The 20,504-nt window shown below is 45.3% G+C and overlaps 1 protein-coding gene across 1 annotated transcript in view; it reads left to right on the forward strand.

Annotated features, from left to right (window-relative positions):
• MCRS1 (microspherule protein 1) overlaps nucleotides 1-20,504 on the forward strand; it is a 329,302-nt gene that overhangs the window by 21,079 nt on the left and 287,719 nt on the right. Inside the window, exon 2 of the mRNA XM_086959133.1 lies at nucleotides 16,742-16,811. Coding sequence (XP_086815259.1) covers nucleotides 16,802-16,811 — 10 coding nt within the window. The 5' untranslated portion in view covers nucleotides 16,742-16,801. The remainder of the gene's footprint in view (nucleotides 1-16,741; nucleotides 16,812-20,504) is intronic.

Below are 20,504 nucleotides of genomic sequence, written 5' to 3' on the forward strand. Positions count from 1 at the left end.
TGCCCCATCAGCCTTTGACAAAAACCTCATTGTCTCATGTCATGCTGATTTTCAGACCGGTCTGTCCGATGCAGAGCCACCACAGAGTATCTTGGTGTCATTTACTAATATCTTCAGGTTTATTAAGTCAGCGCTCCTTTAAATCGTTGCCTCACTGACCACCGGTGAGGTTAGATGGTTTGACAGACCATGCTCTAGAGCCCGCAAGGACCTGTGGAATCTCTTGCATGCTAAGCCCTGCTGTCAGGAAAAGGTTAAGAATGCCAGGGCAGCCTTTAAGAAAGCCTGTAAAGATCGTAAAGCCCAAATCAAAGCAGTGACCTGCGACAAGTTGGTGGTGGCCAGTCAGCAGCGCAATAGCGCAGCCTTCTGGGATGTCATCAACTCACCCCTTTTTAATGTAGACCAGCTTACCAAGCAGGCATGTACCATCCCATCTCGGGCCTGGGTGGATCATTTCAGAGCCATTTATAGCCTTAAAGGAGAGTTAGAGCCTGTAGTAGGCTCCCGACAGACCGTAATCTAATTTTTAGCCTCTCTGAGGTCAGAGATGCCATTTCCCATTTTCCTTTAAACAAGGTTTCTGGGCCTGCTGGGGTACCTGGTGACCTATACAAGGATTGTATAGACCTTTGGCCCCTATACTGACACTGCTCTTAAACTCTGCTGTATCTAGTCATCTTCCCTCTACATGGTCCCAGTCTATAGTAGTCCCTGTCTCTCTAAAAAGCATTTGCAATGCAATAGGTCTCGCATTAGGAAAGTTTGAGCTATTGGTCTTGTAAATGACAATTTTTTTTAAATTTATATTTTGTTTTTGAAAATAACGAAATTAATAGCTTTGTCATTTACAATGCCAATAGTTATAACTTTTGCAAATGTGACACCTATAGCATTTGTAATGCAATATGTGTTGTATTTACGTGACTTACATGTATTGATATTACAAATAACAATGGCTTTTAATTTTTTTAAATAATTAATACATAAATAAAAGTTATTGTACTTTATAATGGCAATAGCTTAAACTTTTGTAAATAACTTTTGTGAAGATTATGTTCAGTGTATTTTATTGTGACGAAAATCCAAGAAAAGTGAAATATTAACATCTTTTTGTTACATTTGCAATAAAGCTTGAAACATTGAGAGAACATATTTGAACCAGTTGTTGTTGAATGGTTGCACAGATTGATGCTGTGGTGGCGCTGAGTGATGTTGTGATGGCGAACGAGTGATGCTGTGGCGTTCAGTGATGCTGTGGTAGCGCATAGTGATGTTGTGGTTCCCCTGAGTGATGCTGTAGTGGTGGTGAGTGATGCTGTATGCTATGTTTTGTTTTGCTTTGCTATCCTATATTTTGTTTTGCTATGCTATGTTTTGCTATCCTATGCTTTGATTTGTTATGCTGTGCTATGCTGTGTTTTGTTTTGCTGTGCTATGTTTTGCTATGCTATGCTGTGTTTTGTTTTGCTGTGCTATGTTTTGCTATGCTATGCTTTGCTATGCTGTGTTATGCTATGATATGCTTTGTTATGATATGATATGCTATGTTTTGTTGTGTTTGGTATGCTATGTTTTGCTATGCTATTATATGTTTTGTTTTGCTATGCTGTTTTGTTGTGTTTTGTTAAGCTATGCTATGTTTTGTTGTGTTTTGCTATGTTTTGTTATGCTATGTGTTGTGTTTTGTTATGCTATGTGTGGTGTGTTGTTATGCTATGTGTTGTTGTATTTTGTTATGCTATGTTTTGTTATGCTATGTTTAGTTTTGCTGTCCTATGCCTTGTTTTGTTATGCTATGCTATGCTTTGTTATGCTATCCTATGTTTTGTTATGCTATGCTGTTGTATGTACTTTATTCGATACAAAAGTTATCATAAAAGCATGTACATTCTAAGTTCATAATTTAAAATCGTTATTCCAAACAACTAGTGAATACAATTCATCAAAGCATTTTCATTATAAATATATATGCAATAAAAACGATAAAATTAAATAGAATAAGAACAATATAAAACAGAACATCACAGAGCAACCCTATACAGAGCATAACTCCTATTTTTCGCTAGGACCTTCGAGCGTGTTAACCATGCACAGCCCAAGTATTTTGCTACCCCACAGACCATGGTAAGGGAGGTAGTATTGGTTTTTAAAATGCGGAGGACCACCCGATAATTCCTAGATCCCAGCATTTTGCAAATAGGTTTGAGCCATTTACTTCTTGCAAACCTGTATGCTGGGCATGCAAAGAGGAAGTGTGCAATAGACTCAGTAGGGGCTGCACAGCCAGGACATGAAGCAGCTGTAGCTGCTGCAGCTGTTGGATCACACTGCTTCCAGCCTGCTGTTAGATCGTTGAGTGGGAGGGTTCCAATTCTCAATTTCATGTAGAGTCTCTTGGAGTTTGGATAAAATCGAGAGAAATTTTGATTTTCCGGACAGGCTTATGTTCCAGAAACCGCTCAGTAAGGATCCCCGGTTCGAACTGCTCGCCAGTTCAGCCTCCACCCATTCCAAGTATGCTTTCTTTATATCATGTTTAGGTGGTGGGATCTGATTGGCCCATGCCTCCCCATACCCTATATCTGATACAAGCTTCCTGAGATTGGAGATCCATTTGATCTTATGCCTGTATCCACTTTACTAAGTTTGCTAAGAGCAACGGCATAATTAGCCAGTTCGGGAGTCCTTCTTATGCATGCCTAGAATAATAGGGGACGGAGGCGTGCAATATCCTTGATAGAGCGTTTACCCAAATCCTGGTAAAGGGGCTTCAGTGGGGTAGAGGATGGAAGAGAAACCAAACCTCTAAAAAAACTTGTTTTCCGATCTTACAAGATCGGTAGTATTCTCGAAGCCCCATAGTTCAGACCCATAAAGGGCCGAGGGTAACGCTCTGCCATCGTAAACCACAAGGGCGGGGCTACTGGTTTACTTACAGAGAGTTGCTGTTATCTTAACATTTCCCCAGACACCCGCTTGTGGTTTAGGAGCATTTTGGCCATATGGGAACTCCCCTTCATTGAATTGGTGACCCGAATTCCCAAATAGTAAAAAGACTCGACTATGTCAAGTGGAGTGCCGTTGAGGGTGATACTGTTTCTAAAATGTTTCGACGGGGATAGTGCCATTAACTTAGTTTTAGTAGTGTTAATGGATAACCCCCGTGTAACGCAGAACTGACTAAATCTGTCTAGCAGTTTTTGGAGGCCGCTTGGGCTTTTCGATATCAAGAGGTTGTAATTGGCGTAGAGGAGTGTGGGGGTTTTCTCTCTGACCAGGGTAGGGGCATTGGCTGGATCCTCTCTTAGATGGTCTACCACCCCATTCAGAAAGAGAGAAAACAAAGTTGGAGCCAATACGCAACCCTGGCTATGCTGTTTTGTTGTGTTTTATTATGTTATGCTTTGTTTTGTTATGCTTTGTTTTGTTATGCTATGTTTTGTTATGCTATGTTTTGTTATGCTATGCTTTATGCTATGTTTTGTTTTGCTATGCCAAGCTTTGTTTTGTTGTGCTATGCTATGTTGTGTTTTGTTATTTATTTATTTATTTTGAAAGTTTTATATAGCGCGAACAAGATCTTCGCAGATATCAGAGCGCTTTACATAGGAGAAGAGCAAATATACACAGATACATCTATAGTGTTAAAAGTACAGTGAAATGATATCATAAACAATCAAGTAAGTCAATTTCAAAGTCCAACAAAAAAGCAAAGGGTTCGAACAAGTAGTACAGATGAGCACTGAGTCTTTGAAGTTGATCCCCAGTAGTGGTTCAAGTGCATTTAGCCATGAGGATCGCTTTTACTTCTTTCTTGAAAAGTATGGTAGATGAGATGAGCCTGGTTTCAGGGGGGAGTGAGTTCCAAATCCTGGGAGCCATTCCTGATGCTATGTTTTTTGTGTTATGCTATGCTACGTTTTGCTATGCTTTGCTATGCTATGTTTTATTATGTATGCTGTTTTGTTGTGTTTTGTTGTGTTTTGTTATGCTATGTTTTGTTGTGTTTTGCCATGTTTTGTTATGCTATGCTTTGTTATGTTTTGTTATCTTATGCTATGTTTTCTTCTGCTATGTTTTGTGTTTTGTTATGCTATGCTATGTTTTGTAATACTATGCTTATGTTTTGTTTTGCGATGCTTTGTTATGCTATGCTTTGTTTTGTTATCTTATGCTATGTTTTCTTCTGCTATGTTTTGTTGTGTTTTGTTATGCTACGCTATGTTTTGTAATACTATGCTATGTTTTGTTTTGCTATGCTTTGTTATGCTATGCTTTGTTTTGTTATCTTATGCTATGTTTTCTTCTGCTATGTTTTGTTGTGTTTTGTTATGCTACGCTATGTTTTGTAATACTATGCTATGTTTTGTTATGCTATGCTTTGTTATGCTATGCTTTGTTTTGTTATGCTATGTTTTGTTATGTTTTGTTATGCTATGTTTTGTTGTGTTTTGCTATGTTTTGTTATGCTATGTTTTGCTATCCTATGCTTTGTTTTGTTATGCTATGCTATGTTTTGCTATCCTATCCTTTGTTTTGTTATGCTATGTTTTGCTATCCTATGCTTTTTTAACGCTATGCTATGCTTTGTTTTGTTATGCTATGCTTTGTTATGTTTTGTTCTGCTATGTTTTGTTGTGTTTTGTTATGCTATGTTTTGTAATACTATGCTATGTTTTGTTTTGCTATGCTTTGTTATGCTGTGCTTTGTTTTGTTATGTTTTGTTATCTTATGCTATGTTTTGTTCTGCTATGTTTTGTTGTGTTTTGTTATGTTTTGTTATGCTACGCTATGTTTTGTAATACTATGCTATGCTTTGTTATGCATGCTTTGTTTTGTTATGCTATGCTTTGTTTTGTTATGCTATGCTTTGTTTTGTTATGCTATGCTTTGTTTTGTTATGCTTTGTTTTGTTATGCTTTGTTTTGTTATGCTATGTTTTGTTATGCTATGTTTTGTTATGCTATGCTATGCTTTGTTGTGTTTTGCTATGTTTTGTTATGCTATGTTTTGTTTTGCTATCCTATGCTTTGTTTTGTTATGCTATGCTATGTTTTGCTATCCTATGCTTTGTTTTGTTATGCTATGTTTTGCTATCCTATGCTTTTTTTAATGCTATGCTGTGTTTTGTTATGCTATGCTGGTGAGGGTGAGTGAGGGTGAGGGGGTGTGAGGGTGAGGGTGTGTGAGGGTGAGGGTGTGTGAGGGTGAGGGTGTGTGAGGGTGAGGGGGTGTGTGAGTGTGAGGGGTGTGAGTGTGAGGTGTGAGTGTGAGGGGGTGTGAGGGGGTTTGGGTGAGTGAGGGTGCATGAGAGTAAGGGTGAGGGTGGGTGGGTGAGGGTGGATGGGTGAGGGTGGGTGAGGGGTGTGTGGGTGAGGAGGGTGTGGGTGAGGGGGGTGTGGGTGAGGGGGGGTGTGGGTGAGGGGGGTGTGTGGGTGAGGGGGGGTGTGGGTGAGAGGGTGTGTGGTTGACAGGGTGTGTGAGGGTGGGGGTGAGGGTGAGGGGGATTGAGGGTGTGTGAGGGTGAGGGGGTGAGGAGAGTAAAGAGACGTGGAGAGGGTATGTGAGGGAAGCATGAGAACAGTAGTGACGTGTATCATTTTAGTACATATTTGATCAGGTCAATTTAGATAGGAAACGGAAGGTACAGGAGAGTGCAAACGTTATCGGATGGAATATTGGGTGTGAAGATAGTGACATAGCCATTCAACCATGTAGAAGTTATATAGACAACATCAGAAGGAGGTATATGGACAGCAACAAAGTACATGACAGAAAAACCATGTTAAATGAATGAATGAAATGGAATTTATATGGGCGCAACTTAACCCGAAGGCATCACGGCGCATCAGATAGAAAAATAGACAGCTGAGTGGTCGGAGGCAGGATGTTGACATTACATTAAGGTTATACATTCATAGTTTGCATTTTGATAATATATATCCCCGAGATTTGTGTTGAGTGGTCGCAAAGAAATTATTCAGGAGTGTGGCAGATTTCATGTAAGGTTCAAGAGGTTTTCCAAGCGCATGGGGTGGAAGGCGCGCAATAAAACATTTGTGCCCGAGCATGAGGAAAAAAGAGAGGGAAGCAATATGCGGCAGTAATCACATTCAACAGTTGGTTACAATGAATCAATAAAAACGTTGGTGACAAGAGATAGAAGTGTTGCAGAGAAAGAGCATGTCAGAAAAGATGCCGCATGTGGCATAACAAGCAGAAATGTAAACGGACGTAGCCATATATTTACAGTTTGTTGTTTTCCAGATGTAGGATCCAAAGGTTGGCAGGGTGGGCATGGAGATGGGAGAAGGGGAAGAAGAGCGAAACTGATTTAGACGGGGATACATGAACACTATGCCTTATACAAAGGAGGAAAGTGAGCACTAATCAAGCGTCCACGGTGCACTATCGGGCAGAGAGCTAGTGTCAATAAACTATCACAAAGGTTTATAACAACACATAAGTGCAGGAGTCATGCACGAGCCGGGATACGTAAACAATATGCCGTTTACGAAGAAGGAAAGGGAGCACTACTCAAGCATCCACGGTGCACTTGCGGGCAGAGAGATAGTGTAATAAAACTATCACAAACGTTTAAAACACATAAGTGCAGTAGTCATGCACGAGCCGTCGCTAAATTATCAATACCGAGTGGTAGATTGCTCGGGTAAGTGTTATGGGTGCATTTTAGTGAGCGACGGATGTTATGCGGTATCTTAACGAGGAATTCTAAAAGGGTGCTGCTATAATAGGGTTGTGAGAGGGCAAGTCAAATATTGGGCTGTTAGGATTTTGTGCCTGATAGTAGGCGCATTTGTGCAAGATTAACGGCTAGATATGGGCATTGTATAATCAGCTCACTAAAAGGGATGGTGTGGAAGGTGAGGTTATTCCAAAAGGGAGTAATAGTTTAGTGCGGGCAGTGAGGGTGTTGCGGCTAGGTGCGGGCAGTAATCGTGCAAACGGTGAGTTGGTAATGTGAGCAATTACAAACAAGCTCTCGGCATTGCTGCGGGGGAGCGGGAGCACATTACTTTCAAGTCTGATGCGGGGGCGGGGGAGCGGCAGCCTTTGAAGTCTGATTGGGGGGGGGGGGAGCGGCAGCCTTTGAAGTCTGATGCCGAGGCACAGACAAATGGTGGTGTGTGACGTGGCTGACCTCATGCACGCGCCTGTCTCACATGAACTGTGTCTAATCCGCCGCTTTGGCAGACTTTTCGGACCGCTTACTAGAATCTCGCCGGAGCAATGCACAAGCGCATTGGCTCAGCGAGACCTAAAAATGCACCCAAACTGCATTATTTAAAGTGCCACGTAGCCTGCACATGTCCCTAGGGTAGTTGTGTGCTTTACATGTGCACTACTTTTTTTGGGGATGCATTAAGGGTGGCCTTAGGCCCATAGGCAGCCTTGGTTTTACATTTCCTAATTTGCTATTACTAAATCAAAAATTTTGAAATGCAAAACCATTTGTGCCACTAGGAATGAATGGTTTAGCATTTCCTAAATAACGATTTCTTAGTAGTGATTCCTACTTTGTAGGAATTGCTATTAGGAAATCTCTATTTTTGTACAATTCAGTTTGCATTTCCTACAATGCGATTTCTCAGGATTCGTTATTTAGAAAATGCATACTGGAATTTTCGTACATTGGGCCCTTTGAGCCTTTATTTATAGTTTGGCAGACAGATGCTCTGTCAAAATGTTATAATGCACTTGTACGCTTGTAATAAAGTGGACTAGACATCTGACACATTTGTAATACAGTATGCTGTCTGCCAAAATCTTTAAGGCCCAGTTTGCTGTTCTTTTCATGAATTACCTTCCTGATTATGTAAAATTTAAAGTAAAGGTGTAAAAGTCAAATGTAAGTTCCCCTCACAACCTGACAGCCACCTGCTTGGCTCACATCTAAAGCTAGCCATTCAGATGTCCCCTGCGGCGAATACGCTCCACACTGTGTTCAATGAGCACTAGAATTTTGATAGGTCACTCGGGCAGTAACGCACCACACCACCCATGTGTCTTTTTGGTTAACTTGGCTTTCTAGTTCGAATACAGTTTAGTACGTTTTGTAGCTGCACAATAATTTTCTCCACGATTTTGGAGTATTGAACTTTTCTAACAGATGTTAGGTGTTCTCCCTATATGAATGGATCCTTTTTAGGTGAAGCAAGTTGACCTAGGAGTGTATTCGACCGGTTGCTTACCATTGGCCTTTGTTGTTTGTAACTCACATTTTCTGACTTTCTATTTGCTGGCTTTATTTGCTTTTGAGTTTGTCCCTCCTGTTGTCCAAACCTTTGTTACTATATTCTTACACAAACTCGCTGTCTGTAAACAGGCCTTTAAATATTTGTCTCATCATGTCACATTTGCTGTGCATTTAACGACCGAGGTCAAATGCCAGGCTCTCTATCCCAGGGAGCTTGCTGTTTAATTTTCATTCTCTGTCTTAAGTGAGAGAATTTGTGACAATCCTCCGGAGTATCCATGTAAGAGGAGAGGGTATAGTATGTCTTTTTTTTTTTTTTGGGTCTCGCTCGAGACCTATTGCTGCCAAGTTGCTTGTCAAGGGACATAGACCTGGGCACGAGCGCCGATTGCATATCGTGGACGCGCACGTCCAGCCCGGAGCTGTGCACGTCTCCTGTCCCCCATTCACTCGCAATCGCGCGCGCACTCACACAGCCACACTCACGCATGCCACACTCACGCATGCCACACTCACGCATGCCACACTCACGCATGCCACACTCACGCATGCCACACTCACGCATGCCACACTCACGCATGCCACACTCACACACGCACACAGGCACAATCGCGCGCGCGCACACACACAGCCACACTCACGCATGCACACAAACACACACCCACCCCCCTACAACTAAGCCCCACCCTCCCGCTCCACTCACCGGGCTACAGGCTCCGTCACGCGGGGCTTCCCTCCGGCATTGGCGGCCTCTGCTCCTCCTACGTGTAGTCTCTTAGCATCAGTCACAGGAGGGCGGCGCTTGAGGCTGAAACTGCGCAGGTGCGTTGATGTATGGTCACGTGAGTCTCCAGTTCCGATGTCTAGATTTAGTATGGACTGTCGTGATTTTCTACAAAGCAGGTCCCAAACATTGCACACATACACACGTTAATTTAAAGCACTCCACGTTTCCTGCTCGAAGCGTTCCCTGTGAGTAAGATCCGTTTGCTTTACTCTGTGATGTACGAGGCGGTGGATGCTAGGTTGCGTTCTGAAAACGTGCCTCGTACCATTCCTGCGCGTATGGTTCTCCGGGGAACTCTGCAATTCCTTTATAGCTTGGACCAATAGTTAGGCACGAAGAGCAGCCAGACCAACTCAGACACTGCAGCTTCCCTAGTACTGACCCTACCTTAAGATGCAGCGCGTCCACGCGCATCCCATACAGTGAAGCACAGATTCCACGCATGCGCGATGACGTCACTCCAGGACCGCCCCAACTGCGGGAGGGTGGAGAAGACGCACCCTTATCAAGCGGTGACGCCCACGGTTTGCCGTCCCGAGCCTCTTGTCAGCTGTGCGTGTCCTGTCTTCCCCCCCACCACCCCCCACCACAAAGAGACCTCCCTCCCGGGGCACGTGCGAGAGTGACAAGCGGTGGCGTCGGGTACGGAGTGTGTATTGGCATTTATATAGCGCACTACTTACCCGTAGGGTCCCAAGGCGCTTCGACCGCTGCGAAACCCTTCCTGGCTTCCCTGAGAGATGGTCCCTTAATGGGTATCTCCAGGGTGAGACCAGGCATCCCCGGCGGTCTGGTGGGGCCGTTAGTGAAGATGAGGCAAGCTAATGCCCAGAGTTGCCGAGTGTGCTCGCTGATCAGAGTGGGCACCGAGGCGAGAGAATTATCGAGTCCGCTGACCCTAGTCCAGAAACCTGCCGCGCCGGGAATCGAACCCTGGTACCGGGCCGTCCTCTGCTCTCGGGTCTGCCGCCTCTAACCAGTGAGCCACACTACTTCACTTCACAGTGTCAGGTGAGAGACCCCCAAGGGCACGCAGGGGCCGTGCGACCACTGTGGAAGGGCGTCTGGAGCCAGCCTGCGGGTTAGCGGCAGCCCCTGCACCGACTCCCGAGAGTTCCTTCAGTGTTCCGTAGTGCACCACAGTAGCAATCCACCTGCCTGGGAGCCTGTGCCCTGCACCTGCGAGCTGAGCTCCCTCGCACCAGTTTCACGGGCTCCCTTTGCGCTCGGTGTGTGCCCTCTTCACACACAGGACGGTTGGTGATCCTCTTGGAGCAGCAAACCACGAATCTTCTCGCCTCAGAGGGCGGATGCTGCTGCCCTAGACCTTGGCTCTTGGACCTGCTCTGACCCTGGTTTTCCACCCTTCGCCGCCCCAATGTTGACTCTTTTGAGCCGGACTGCTTTGTGGCCTGCCCGGCTGCGGCTCTGGTGTTGGCCCGGGACCTGCAGAGCACTGGGTACCCACCCACAGAAGGAGCCCATTGAGGCGCTAAACACCGCACAGGGCGCCCGGGATTTCATATACAGCCTGCATGCCACCGAGCGGAGCTGCCTGCTGCGGGAGCTGCACCGGTTCGAGTCCATGACCATCGCCCAAGGTGGGTACTGCCGGGCACAGCCTGTGGGTGAGGGTGTCAGGCATATTACAAGCGGCAGCCACAGGAGCACTGCTGGGCTGGGGCAAAAGATGGGGGAACTAGAACGTCTAATCTGTAAAATGCAGTCTTTGCAGTTCAGGTTCAGATAAACTGGTGTGAAATAAACGCATTTAGCAATGTTGATCGATTGCTCTCCAAGGAGGGCATATGTAACTCTTCAGCTTCTGTGTAATACTTCGTGGCCTGTTTGTGTCAAAAAGTGATTCTTTTTGAGTCAGGGTAGGCTTCACTGGGAAATTTGAAGCTTGTCTACCTAAAGTGTTCACATTTGTGCAAAACTCAAAATAATGTGCATGGTCTGGTCTGCTGATTCGTTTTATGACATAGCTATCTTAATTTTAGAATAAAGGTAATTTGAGAGCGCAGGCACACCCACCCATATCCCATCCTTTTGACTAATGTTTAAGCTGTAACTATGCTTACTGTGACTGCGAAAACAATTATAGTTGCCCATCCCCTTCGAACTGTATTATTTGTACAGTACCGAATCAATCTATAAAGCGAAGAAGGAAAAAAACCTGCAACAACCCCTCTATAGCCGAAGTCAGAAAACAGCAGCAATACAAAATGTTCGTGTCGGTTGCTTTTCCAGTAAAACACATGAAAATGAAATTAAAATACAATGCACACTACAAGACACACTAAAGAGTTCCAGAAAAAAACCTTAAAACTATTCTATTTAAAACGAATGGAGGTCTCTCTGCAAGGCAGGATTTTGCCTGTGGTAGCAGCATTGGCCTGGCTGTGTGGTATAGGTGACTGATTTGTTTAATAAGCTGGTTAAGGCGCCCAGATACAGCTAGGTTTATAGTGTGCACCAGGCATAAAAATGCAATATCACTCCTTAAAATGGAGAGCAAGGGAAACAAATTAAGTATGTGTGTGTGTGTGTTTATATTCCCATACAATGAAGATTTAATCATACTTCAAACTTAAAATTTCAATTAAATGTAAAGTTAGCGTTTTTTCTTAATCAAATCACCCTTACCAGACGACCTCAATGCCAAAGGTCTGTACAATGGATCAAACCAATAATGGTGCTTGAATGCACATTTATAAATATAAAATGTGAATGTACCCTGATGCTTTGGGGTAAAATGGCCTTCCATAACTTTTTTCTGGCAATTTTAATTGAATAGTAGACTGTTCAGGAATAGCATCTGTGGGATCTGTCATGAAGCCTGAGTATCTGTTGAGATTGTTGAACCAAATAGATTCAGTCATGTGTGGAGAGTTGTCTTTAGTCTAAAAGGATTTCCAATGAAGATGTGAAAATATGGCTTTTGAGGTCAAGCTGGAGAAAGCAATGCGAAGCATTGCATCCAGCTCGACAACTAATGTTGCCCGTCTCCTGGGAATCTGAGACAGGGGATGTGCAAGCGGCGATTTCACTTCGTGGGCGCGCACGCCCAGGCCGGCGCCGTGCACATCTCCTGTGTCAGATTCACAGCCTGCTAGCCTCTCGCCGCTCTCAATCATGCGCACACATAGCCACACTCATGCATGCGCACACACACACAGATACACCCACGCAGGCACAATGCATCAGGGCGCACGCACACAGACCCACATATACACACGCACAGCTAACAGACACACAGTCACACATATACATACATCCACACGCACAGCTACACACGCGCACCCCCCCCCCTCTTTCTTCACCGGGCTGTTGTCGCATCTCTGCATCATCTAGTTTAAGAGTGTCCGTGTCGGTAAAATTCAGCCCTTCCAGGACTCTTACGGGACCAAGCCCACCGCACCGCTCATCATATTCTCCGAGACGTCTGTGAACAGGCGATAAAGTCTGACGTATAAGGTAACATGGAATGCAGCATGTTAGCCAATCGTAGTATGCTGCACAAAATGTACACGTGCTGATTGGTTGTGGAATCCGCTTGTGCCTCTGACCCAGTTGTTCCATAACAGACTTGCGGGTTTGCTAGAGGCGTGTCCAAGGCGGGTAAGGCGCTGAATGGGCGAGAACGACCTCTTTCTACCCAATATCTTCAGTGGCAGTTCTGGCTTTTTTAATGGATGAGCAATGCACATCATATAAAGTATTTGTACGTGTCGGAGAGACCTCAGGGCCGGCGGGGACTCAGTCAGTGACCCCCATGACTCGCTCGCTCACTCGGCGCCCGCCGCGCAAGAAGAGGTATTGGTCACGATGATTGCTCGCAGCACCGGGGGCGCAAACTAAACTGCGGCCAAGTTGGGGGGGGACTGTGTCAGCAGCCACAGGGTCGGAGAAGAAGACTGATGCAGTCCAACAGAGTGCATCATGCTGCAGAGTGGCATCCGGACAGACCGGGAAACGTCTCTAAACTTGACTAGTTCAAGTAAGTTTATAATTATACTAATACATCAATGAGGCCTCATCTGAAAAATAAATTAATTCACAAAATGTCATCTCATCTGCAGGGCTGCTTACTCTGCATGGCCTGACGCCTTTCTCAGTGGCGCCTAAACACTCTAATCTACTAATGCCAATCACTACTTGTACTACCGGCGAGACTGGCTGGTTGTTTCATTGGCCGTGGCACCGCGTAGAGACGTCATGTCTTGCCTCCTAAATAGACAGTGCCTGCGGTGTCCAAGAGTATGAAGGCAGCCGGCCGCAATCATTATGTCGCTCCCGGCTCTTCTCACAGCGGCATGGTGCTGTCTCGAGCAGTGCTGATTGACTACTGCTAGCACAAGCCGGGCTGCCCTCAGACAGTTCAATATAGCAACTGAGCCCGGTGGGGAGAGTGCAGTGCAGAGCGTTGTCGGAGTCATGACCACCACACTAAAGGAAAGTCGATTCATTGCAGCGGCTGCCAGGAGAGGACTCGGGACACCCTGCCTGAACTAACTGAACACCGCAGCATTAAACCAAGAATGATTACTGTGGAGGGTGGTTCAAAGCATCCTAAGCTCAGTCAGGCGCAGCCCTGGGGCTGCCTGGCCGAAGATCTGATCACCAAAAATATTTAGAAAGTAAACTAGTTACCACTTGCCACCCCCACCCGAGTAGTGTACCAGGTTAGTGGTGCACTTTCATTTCTAGTGCTGTGCAGTTATTTGAAGATCCTTTTAAAGTTTCTCGTTGCCCAACTTAGTGTATATTCTGATAATTCTATACTAATCTTTAATGCTTTATTTTACTTTTGAGAAAGTGTCACTCATAATCGCTCAAATGTCACTTATAATTGCACTAAAATTATGAAAATGTCACACTCACTGATCTGAAACCTTGGCAGCTATGTACGTCTATTGTAAAATGTGGGATGGTTTTAAACGACTCAAAATGCAATGCATAGCAGACCTGGCTTACGATGTTACACATGCATTGGGTCCTTAATAAGAACAAATGTAACTGAAGTGGGTCTAAAGCACCACAGCTACTTCCTCTTTTGTAATCGGATGTAAGATTACACAGCTGTCATTAAGTGTCCCAAGGTCCTGCTGTCACGTTAATCGGATATCGGGGTTCCCTCTTCTGGAGTAGGTGAATGCTAGCCTCTACTGCAAGAATGTGATGCATCACATGTCTCTTGGATGGTAGTTGGCATAGAAATTGTCGGATGTTTGCGGTCGTGACAAGGCTTCCTTTTCAATAATTGACCGGTGAGATCACTGCACAAGAGACGGGGTCGGGCACTGTTGATAGCTAAATGTGCCAACGTTGTAAAGAGGCTCCAATAAAACTCAATATAGAAAAGTATTGGGCATTAATATTATTTTGGACAGTCCTAACATAATGTTAAGTATTTGATAATATAAATAACTAATAATTACCACTATAAATAAACTGTAGTACATCTAAACAATAGTTACTTTAGACCTCAGTATTATAGGGCTGCCCCCTCACACTCTGCCCCCTCACACTCTGCCCCCTCACACTCTGCCCCCTCACACTCTGCCCCCTCACACTCTGCCCCCTCACACTCTGCCCACTCACACACTGCGCACTCACAGTAATGTAGTCCATGCATACTGCCCCCCTCACACATTGCACACTCACACTACTTTTGGCCACACACACTGCACCCTCACACCCCGCACCCTCGCACACCTCACACCTTTACACACTCTCATTACACTGCCCCCTCACACACTGCCCCCTCGCACACTGCCCCCTCGCACACTGCCCCCTCGCACACTGCCCCCTCGCACACTGCCCCCTCGCACACTGCCCCCTCGCACACTGCCCCCTCGCACACTGCCCCCTCACACACTGCCCCCTCACACACTGCCCCCTCACACACTGCCCCCTCACACACTGCCCCCTCACACACTGCCCCCTACACACTGCCCCATCACACACTGCCCCATCACACACTGCCCCATCACACACTGCCCCATCACACACTGCCCCATCACACACTGCCCCATCACACACTGCCCCATCACACACTGCCCCATCACACACTGCCCCCTCACACACTGCCCCCTCAGACACTGCCCCCTCAGACACTGCCCCCTCAGACACTGCCCCCTCAGACACTGCACTCACACATTACTCACTCACACTACTTTAGGGCACACGCACTGCACAATCACACCCCTCACCCACTGCCCCCTCACACATTAGCCCCCACTCGTCACCACAACAACATCACTCAGCGCCACCACAGCATCAATCTGTGCAGCCATTCAACGACAACTGGTTCAAATATGTTCTCTCAATGTTTCAAGCTTTATTACAAATGTCACAAAAAAAGTTAATATTTCACTTCTGTTCTTGGATTTTCGTCACATTAAAATACACTGAACATAATCTTCACAAAAGTTATTTACAAAAGTTTAAGCTATTGCCATTATAAATTACAATAACTTTAATTTAAGTATTAATTATTTAAAAAAATAAAAAACATTGTTATTTGTAATATCAATACATCTAACTCACGTAAATACAACACATATTGCATTACAAATGCTATAGGTGTCACATTTGCGAAAGGTATAACTATTGGTATTGTAAATGACAAAGCTATTAATTTCGCTATTTTCAAAACCAACACATAAATAAAAAATGTGTCAGTTACAATACCAATAGCTCAAACTTTCCTAATGCGAGACCTATTGCATTGCAAATGCTTGTTTCTTCTAGCACGCAACAACAAAATTAACTGCACTGATGTTTCAGAATATTTCAGAATTAGTACAAACGAAGATTCTTTTTTTTAAAATTCTGGTGTGGTGGAAACAAACTTGAATTCGATCAAAACACATCCATATACAAGGTGATGACTTTAGCGCACATTATCGTTTGTGTAGTAAAACAGTTGTTTGGTGCAAATGTAATGCTTATTTCCATTGAAAATTTGTTATCTGCAGAAGCAGTGCGTTCCCACACCATGCATACTACACACTACAACACTCCACTCCACACTCTTCCACTCTATCTACCCCACATCACTCCAATGTACCCCACTGTCTCAATCTACTCCCCTCTAATCTACTCCACTCTAATCTCCCCAATCTACCCCAAACTATTCAACCCTAGTATAATCCATCCAATCTACCTCATTCCACTCTAGCCTACCCAACTCCACTCCAGCCTACCCAACTCCACTCCAGCCTACCCAACTCCACTCCAGCCTACCCAACTCCACTCCAGCCTACCCAACTCCACTCCAGCCTACCAAACCCCACTCCAGCCTACCCCACTCTAATCTACCCCACTCTAATCTACCATGCTAATCTTCCCAACTCTCCCATTCCAATCTACCCCAATCCACCCATCTCCATTCTACCCCCTACTCCACTCTGCCAATCGTTCCCACCCCATTCCACGCCACTAACTTTTAGCCAAGCTGAACAGCAGCCACACCAGTGTACAACATGGCAAAAACACATTGCCAAAGCCAATAGCTCTCACATAGGCAAGACCTATTGGCTTTGCCAATGCTTGTTATATGTAAGATTTACTCTTTGAATAGAATGGATGAGTGGCACAAAAATGTATTGGCATTCTTTTTCCTTATCCATATGCTTTAATCGTGCTATTTGAGTGTTCAAGTATCAATTTCGTAGTAGCTGGTACTTTTCTTTGTTCTGATGTTTTGTGTTGTTTTTGGCAGGTAAAAGAGTAGTGTAACGCTTCATAGAGGTTGACTGGTCCGTTCCTTCCAGACAAAATAATGGAGCACGGTAAGTCAAAGAACTCGGATTGATGTTTACCTGCCTCAGTTTACTTTACACTTGCACATTAGGTAGGGTAGGTTAGGAGGCAATTGAGCCCATAAGATCTTGCGATCTGCTGAGCAGAACTTGCCCTGTCTACTATGTAGATCCAGTTAAGCAATATATAATGCTTTGATGGTCCGGCATGAGGCAGAATATTTTACAGCTTTGCTTACGATACTGTAAATTGCAAAGCATTATTGTAATGTGACCTGTGTAATAAATAGGTGATTCATTCTTGGAAATCGCTTCAATATTTGCTCCCTTTTAGTGTTTTATTATCACATGCATAACTTTTGCGCTATAGTGATCTGAGTTCATGTGTGGTGCTTGAAGTTGTGGCCATTGTAAAAAGGGAGATTTATGACAATCACTTTCCCAACCCAAGTCAATTAGTTAATGCCCTGCTTCTATGTGCATTTTCCCTTTATGTCTTGTTCTAAGTATAAAATTCCGGGGAGTCTGACTCTTGGATTACAGGGTGCAGCCCCTCCATATGTAAGGACAAAATCCCATATGTACTAAGCATTTTTGTGGTCGGAAATGGCCCGATCGGGCTGTTTTGATTGCAAAAATGCTTTTACATATGTTAAAAGCACAAATTTGGATTTGGTTACGCATATTTGTTTTTATATAAAACATATTATTTATTTTCTTGTTAATCATACATTTCACGAACATACGACAGAAACATGCAGTACAGCATCTCACAGCGTTAAAGTATATGTTTGTAATTTTATCCAGTTCCAAACTGTACATTCGTATAATAACTGAGACCCTCCAGTCTTTATGCTGTCTTGGGGCACTAGACCTCCTCCGACTCAGAGTCACTGTCTTCTTGATCTGATAGTGGGTCATAAGGCTCACCCCTGTACTTATTCCACGCCCCCCACAAAGTATTCAATTTTTTAGGGCAACCCCTGTTACTATATATCACTCTCTCCGCAATCATGGCTGCACCCATATCCTTGCTCCATGCCACTAGGGTCGGCACCTCCGTCCCCCCCCCCCCATCTCTGTGCTATGTTCTTCTGGCAATCAGCATGCCCAGTGTAACCCAGCTTTGCACAATGCGCGTGAGGTCGTTTGACTCCCAAACATTTAATAAACAGAGCTTAGGCTCCGGTAGTAGTGAGATCCCCTCTACCTGTGAAATGGTCTGCATCACTTTAGCCCAATATTGTGCTATTCTGGGGCAGTCCCATATGGTATGGTAAAAGCTACCTTCTTCTCCACAACCCCTCAGGCAATAGGGATGCTCCACCCTCCCTATCTTATGTAGGGTGTGTCTAGTGTAATAGGAGCGATGTAGTATGCGCAATTGCACCAGTCTAAGTCTCGAGGGTATACCCACCTCCCTTGGGGATTCTAGCGCTTCCTGACACTCTGTGTCATCCATTTCGCCAAGATCGTGGGTCCATTTATCCCTTAGGGGTCCCATCGGGTCAGGTAAATTATTTATGAGTTTGCGGTAGGTGAGAGATGTCGCCCTCTTCGGCATGTAGTCTGTTAATAGTCTGTCTTCCAACGGGGACGCTTCCGGGACCTCTGAACCTGCCGGTAGTACTGCCATCAAGGCATGCCGTATTTGTGTATACCTGAATCGTTCCCATATGTTTGTCGTAGTTGCTCGAAGGAAATCACCTCCCCCTTTCGCCACAGGTCGCCAACTGTCGATATCCCAATGGCGTCCCATTGGTCGAAAACCTTGCTTTGTCTGAGTATACCCAGTCGTTTGGTATCCCATAATAGTGTGAGTTGAGTTATTACGCCTCGCCATCCTAGTCGCGCCTGAGCCGTATGCCACAGACCCAGATTATGTTGCAGTGGCCCAAACCGCGTCAACACCAATTTTCTTTCATAAAGTGAAGCCAACATATCCTCCATGCCCAATTGCGCTCTATCTGCCTGCAGTGCAGGGTCCGAATGTGGAAAGTGGGCCCATTAATAAAGTTGTACATCAGGGAGTGCTATTCCGCCATCATACCAGCTGCGCACCAGCTTTGTCTGCGCAATACGTGCCGGTTTATTGCTCCATTGCAATTTAGATACCTGCGCTGCAATTGCCCTAAAATAGGAGGGTGCTACTGTATATGGTGTGTTTTCCAGAATGTATAAAAATCGAGGCAAAGCCATCATTTTAAAAAGTGCTGCCTTCCCCAATAAGGTTAACGGCAGCGCCTCCCAATGACGTAAGTCTCGTTTGAGTGGCGGCTGTAGATTTTTGTCGTAAAAGATTCCAGGGTCAGTTGTGATGTGTACCCCTAAGTATTTGAACAAGTGTTCTGTCACTTGCAGCGGGCAGCTAGCAGGGAGACGTGGTGGTGGGCCGTGCAGCACACACATGGTGGACTTCGACCAGTTAATAGTGTATCCCGATGCCCGACCATACGCTGTACAGACATCTAGAAGGGTGTTAATGGAGCGCGCAGGGGAGGACAGATACAACAGGATGTTGTCAGCATAAAGTGAGATGCGGTCTTCCCAAGTGTCCCTCCACTTGAGACCTTTTATTGTTGGTTCCCATCGTACCCATGCCTCAAATGGCTCCAGCACCAGGGCGAATAGTAGTGGCGAGAGAGGGCAGCCTTGGCGCGTACCTCTTTCCAGGGGAAAGTCCACCGACATGTGGCCTTTGCGGCCACATGTGCCATAGGTTTGGTATATAGCAACCGGACCCAAGAGCAAAACTTCGGGCCAAATGGCGCAATGTTGCGAATAAAAAGGTCCAGTGCACCATATCGAATGCCATATGTGCATCCAAAAGCGGTACAAAAGTGGGTGGTAATGAACGGAGCATCTGAACCAATCAAACACTCACACCCAGTCAAAAGATCTGGGTTTAATCCATCACCGTTCTTTAGCCCACTCTGCCACCCCAGTTCAGACATGGCTATATGCAAATCAGTCTGACCCTGTGCCTCATGGGAACAGTCCAGTCCGAACTGCCAAGCCATGCCTTCCCTGGACCGGAAACAAGCTTCCGAGGACCGGTTTCCGGCATTCCAGCCGTCTTCAGCCCGGCTTGCTTGAATCCAGTGGCAAAGTGAGCAAGGGACTCGCGTCTGAGCATACCCTGCCACACCTATGGCGGCCAAAAGCGGTAAAAAAGGTGGTGGTAATGAACTGAGAATCTGAACCAATCAAACACTTACACCCAGTCAAAAGATCTGGGTTTAATCCACCACCGTTCTTTAGCCACTGGATTCAAGCAAGCCGGGCTGAAGACGGCTGGAATGCCAGAAACCGGTCCTCGGAAGCTTGTTTCCGGTCCAGGGAAGGCATGGCTTGGCAGTTCGGGCTGGACTGTTCCGGGGCCTTTTCTGGGTTGTCTGGCAGATCGAGTCCCCGGCTGCTGCTAGTCGACTACGCTCAATCTGTTTTCAGTGATATCTCCGCCCAGCACCCTCCGGTGCTGGATCGCTTAGGTCTGTCGTGTTTTCCGCACCTTTCTAGCGGCTCTGGGTCCAAATTTTAATACGGATTACTGGGCGGATTAATCGGGGAGAGGTTCTCACCCTCGGAGCCCCGTTAGGTTGCGGCCATCTTGCTCGGCTGCTTAGCCACGCCCCATGGTTACGCATATTTTGAAGAGCCGTGTTTTAGGCTTCCATTCCAAATACCGAATGGAATGTATTAATATTTTGCATTGGAATTTCG

This window comes from Lissotriton vulgaris, chromosome 1_1 (assembly GCF_964263255.1).
Source record: "Lissotriton vulgaris chromosome 1_1, aLisVul1.2, whole genome shotgun sequence".
NCBI classification, from domain to species: domain Eukaryota; kingdom Metazoa; phylum Chordata; class Amphibia; order Caudata; family Salamandridae; genus Lissotriton; species Lissotriton vulgaris.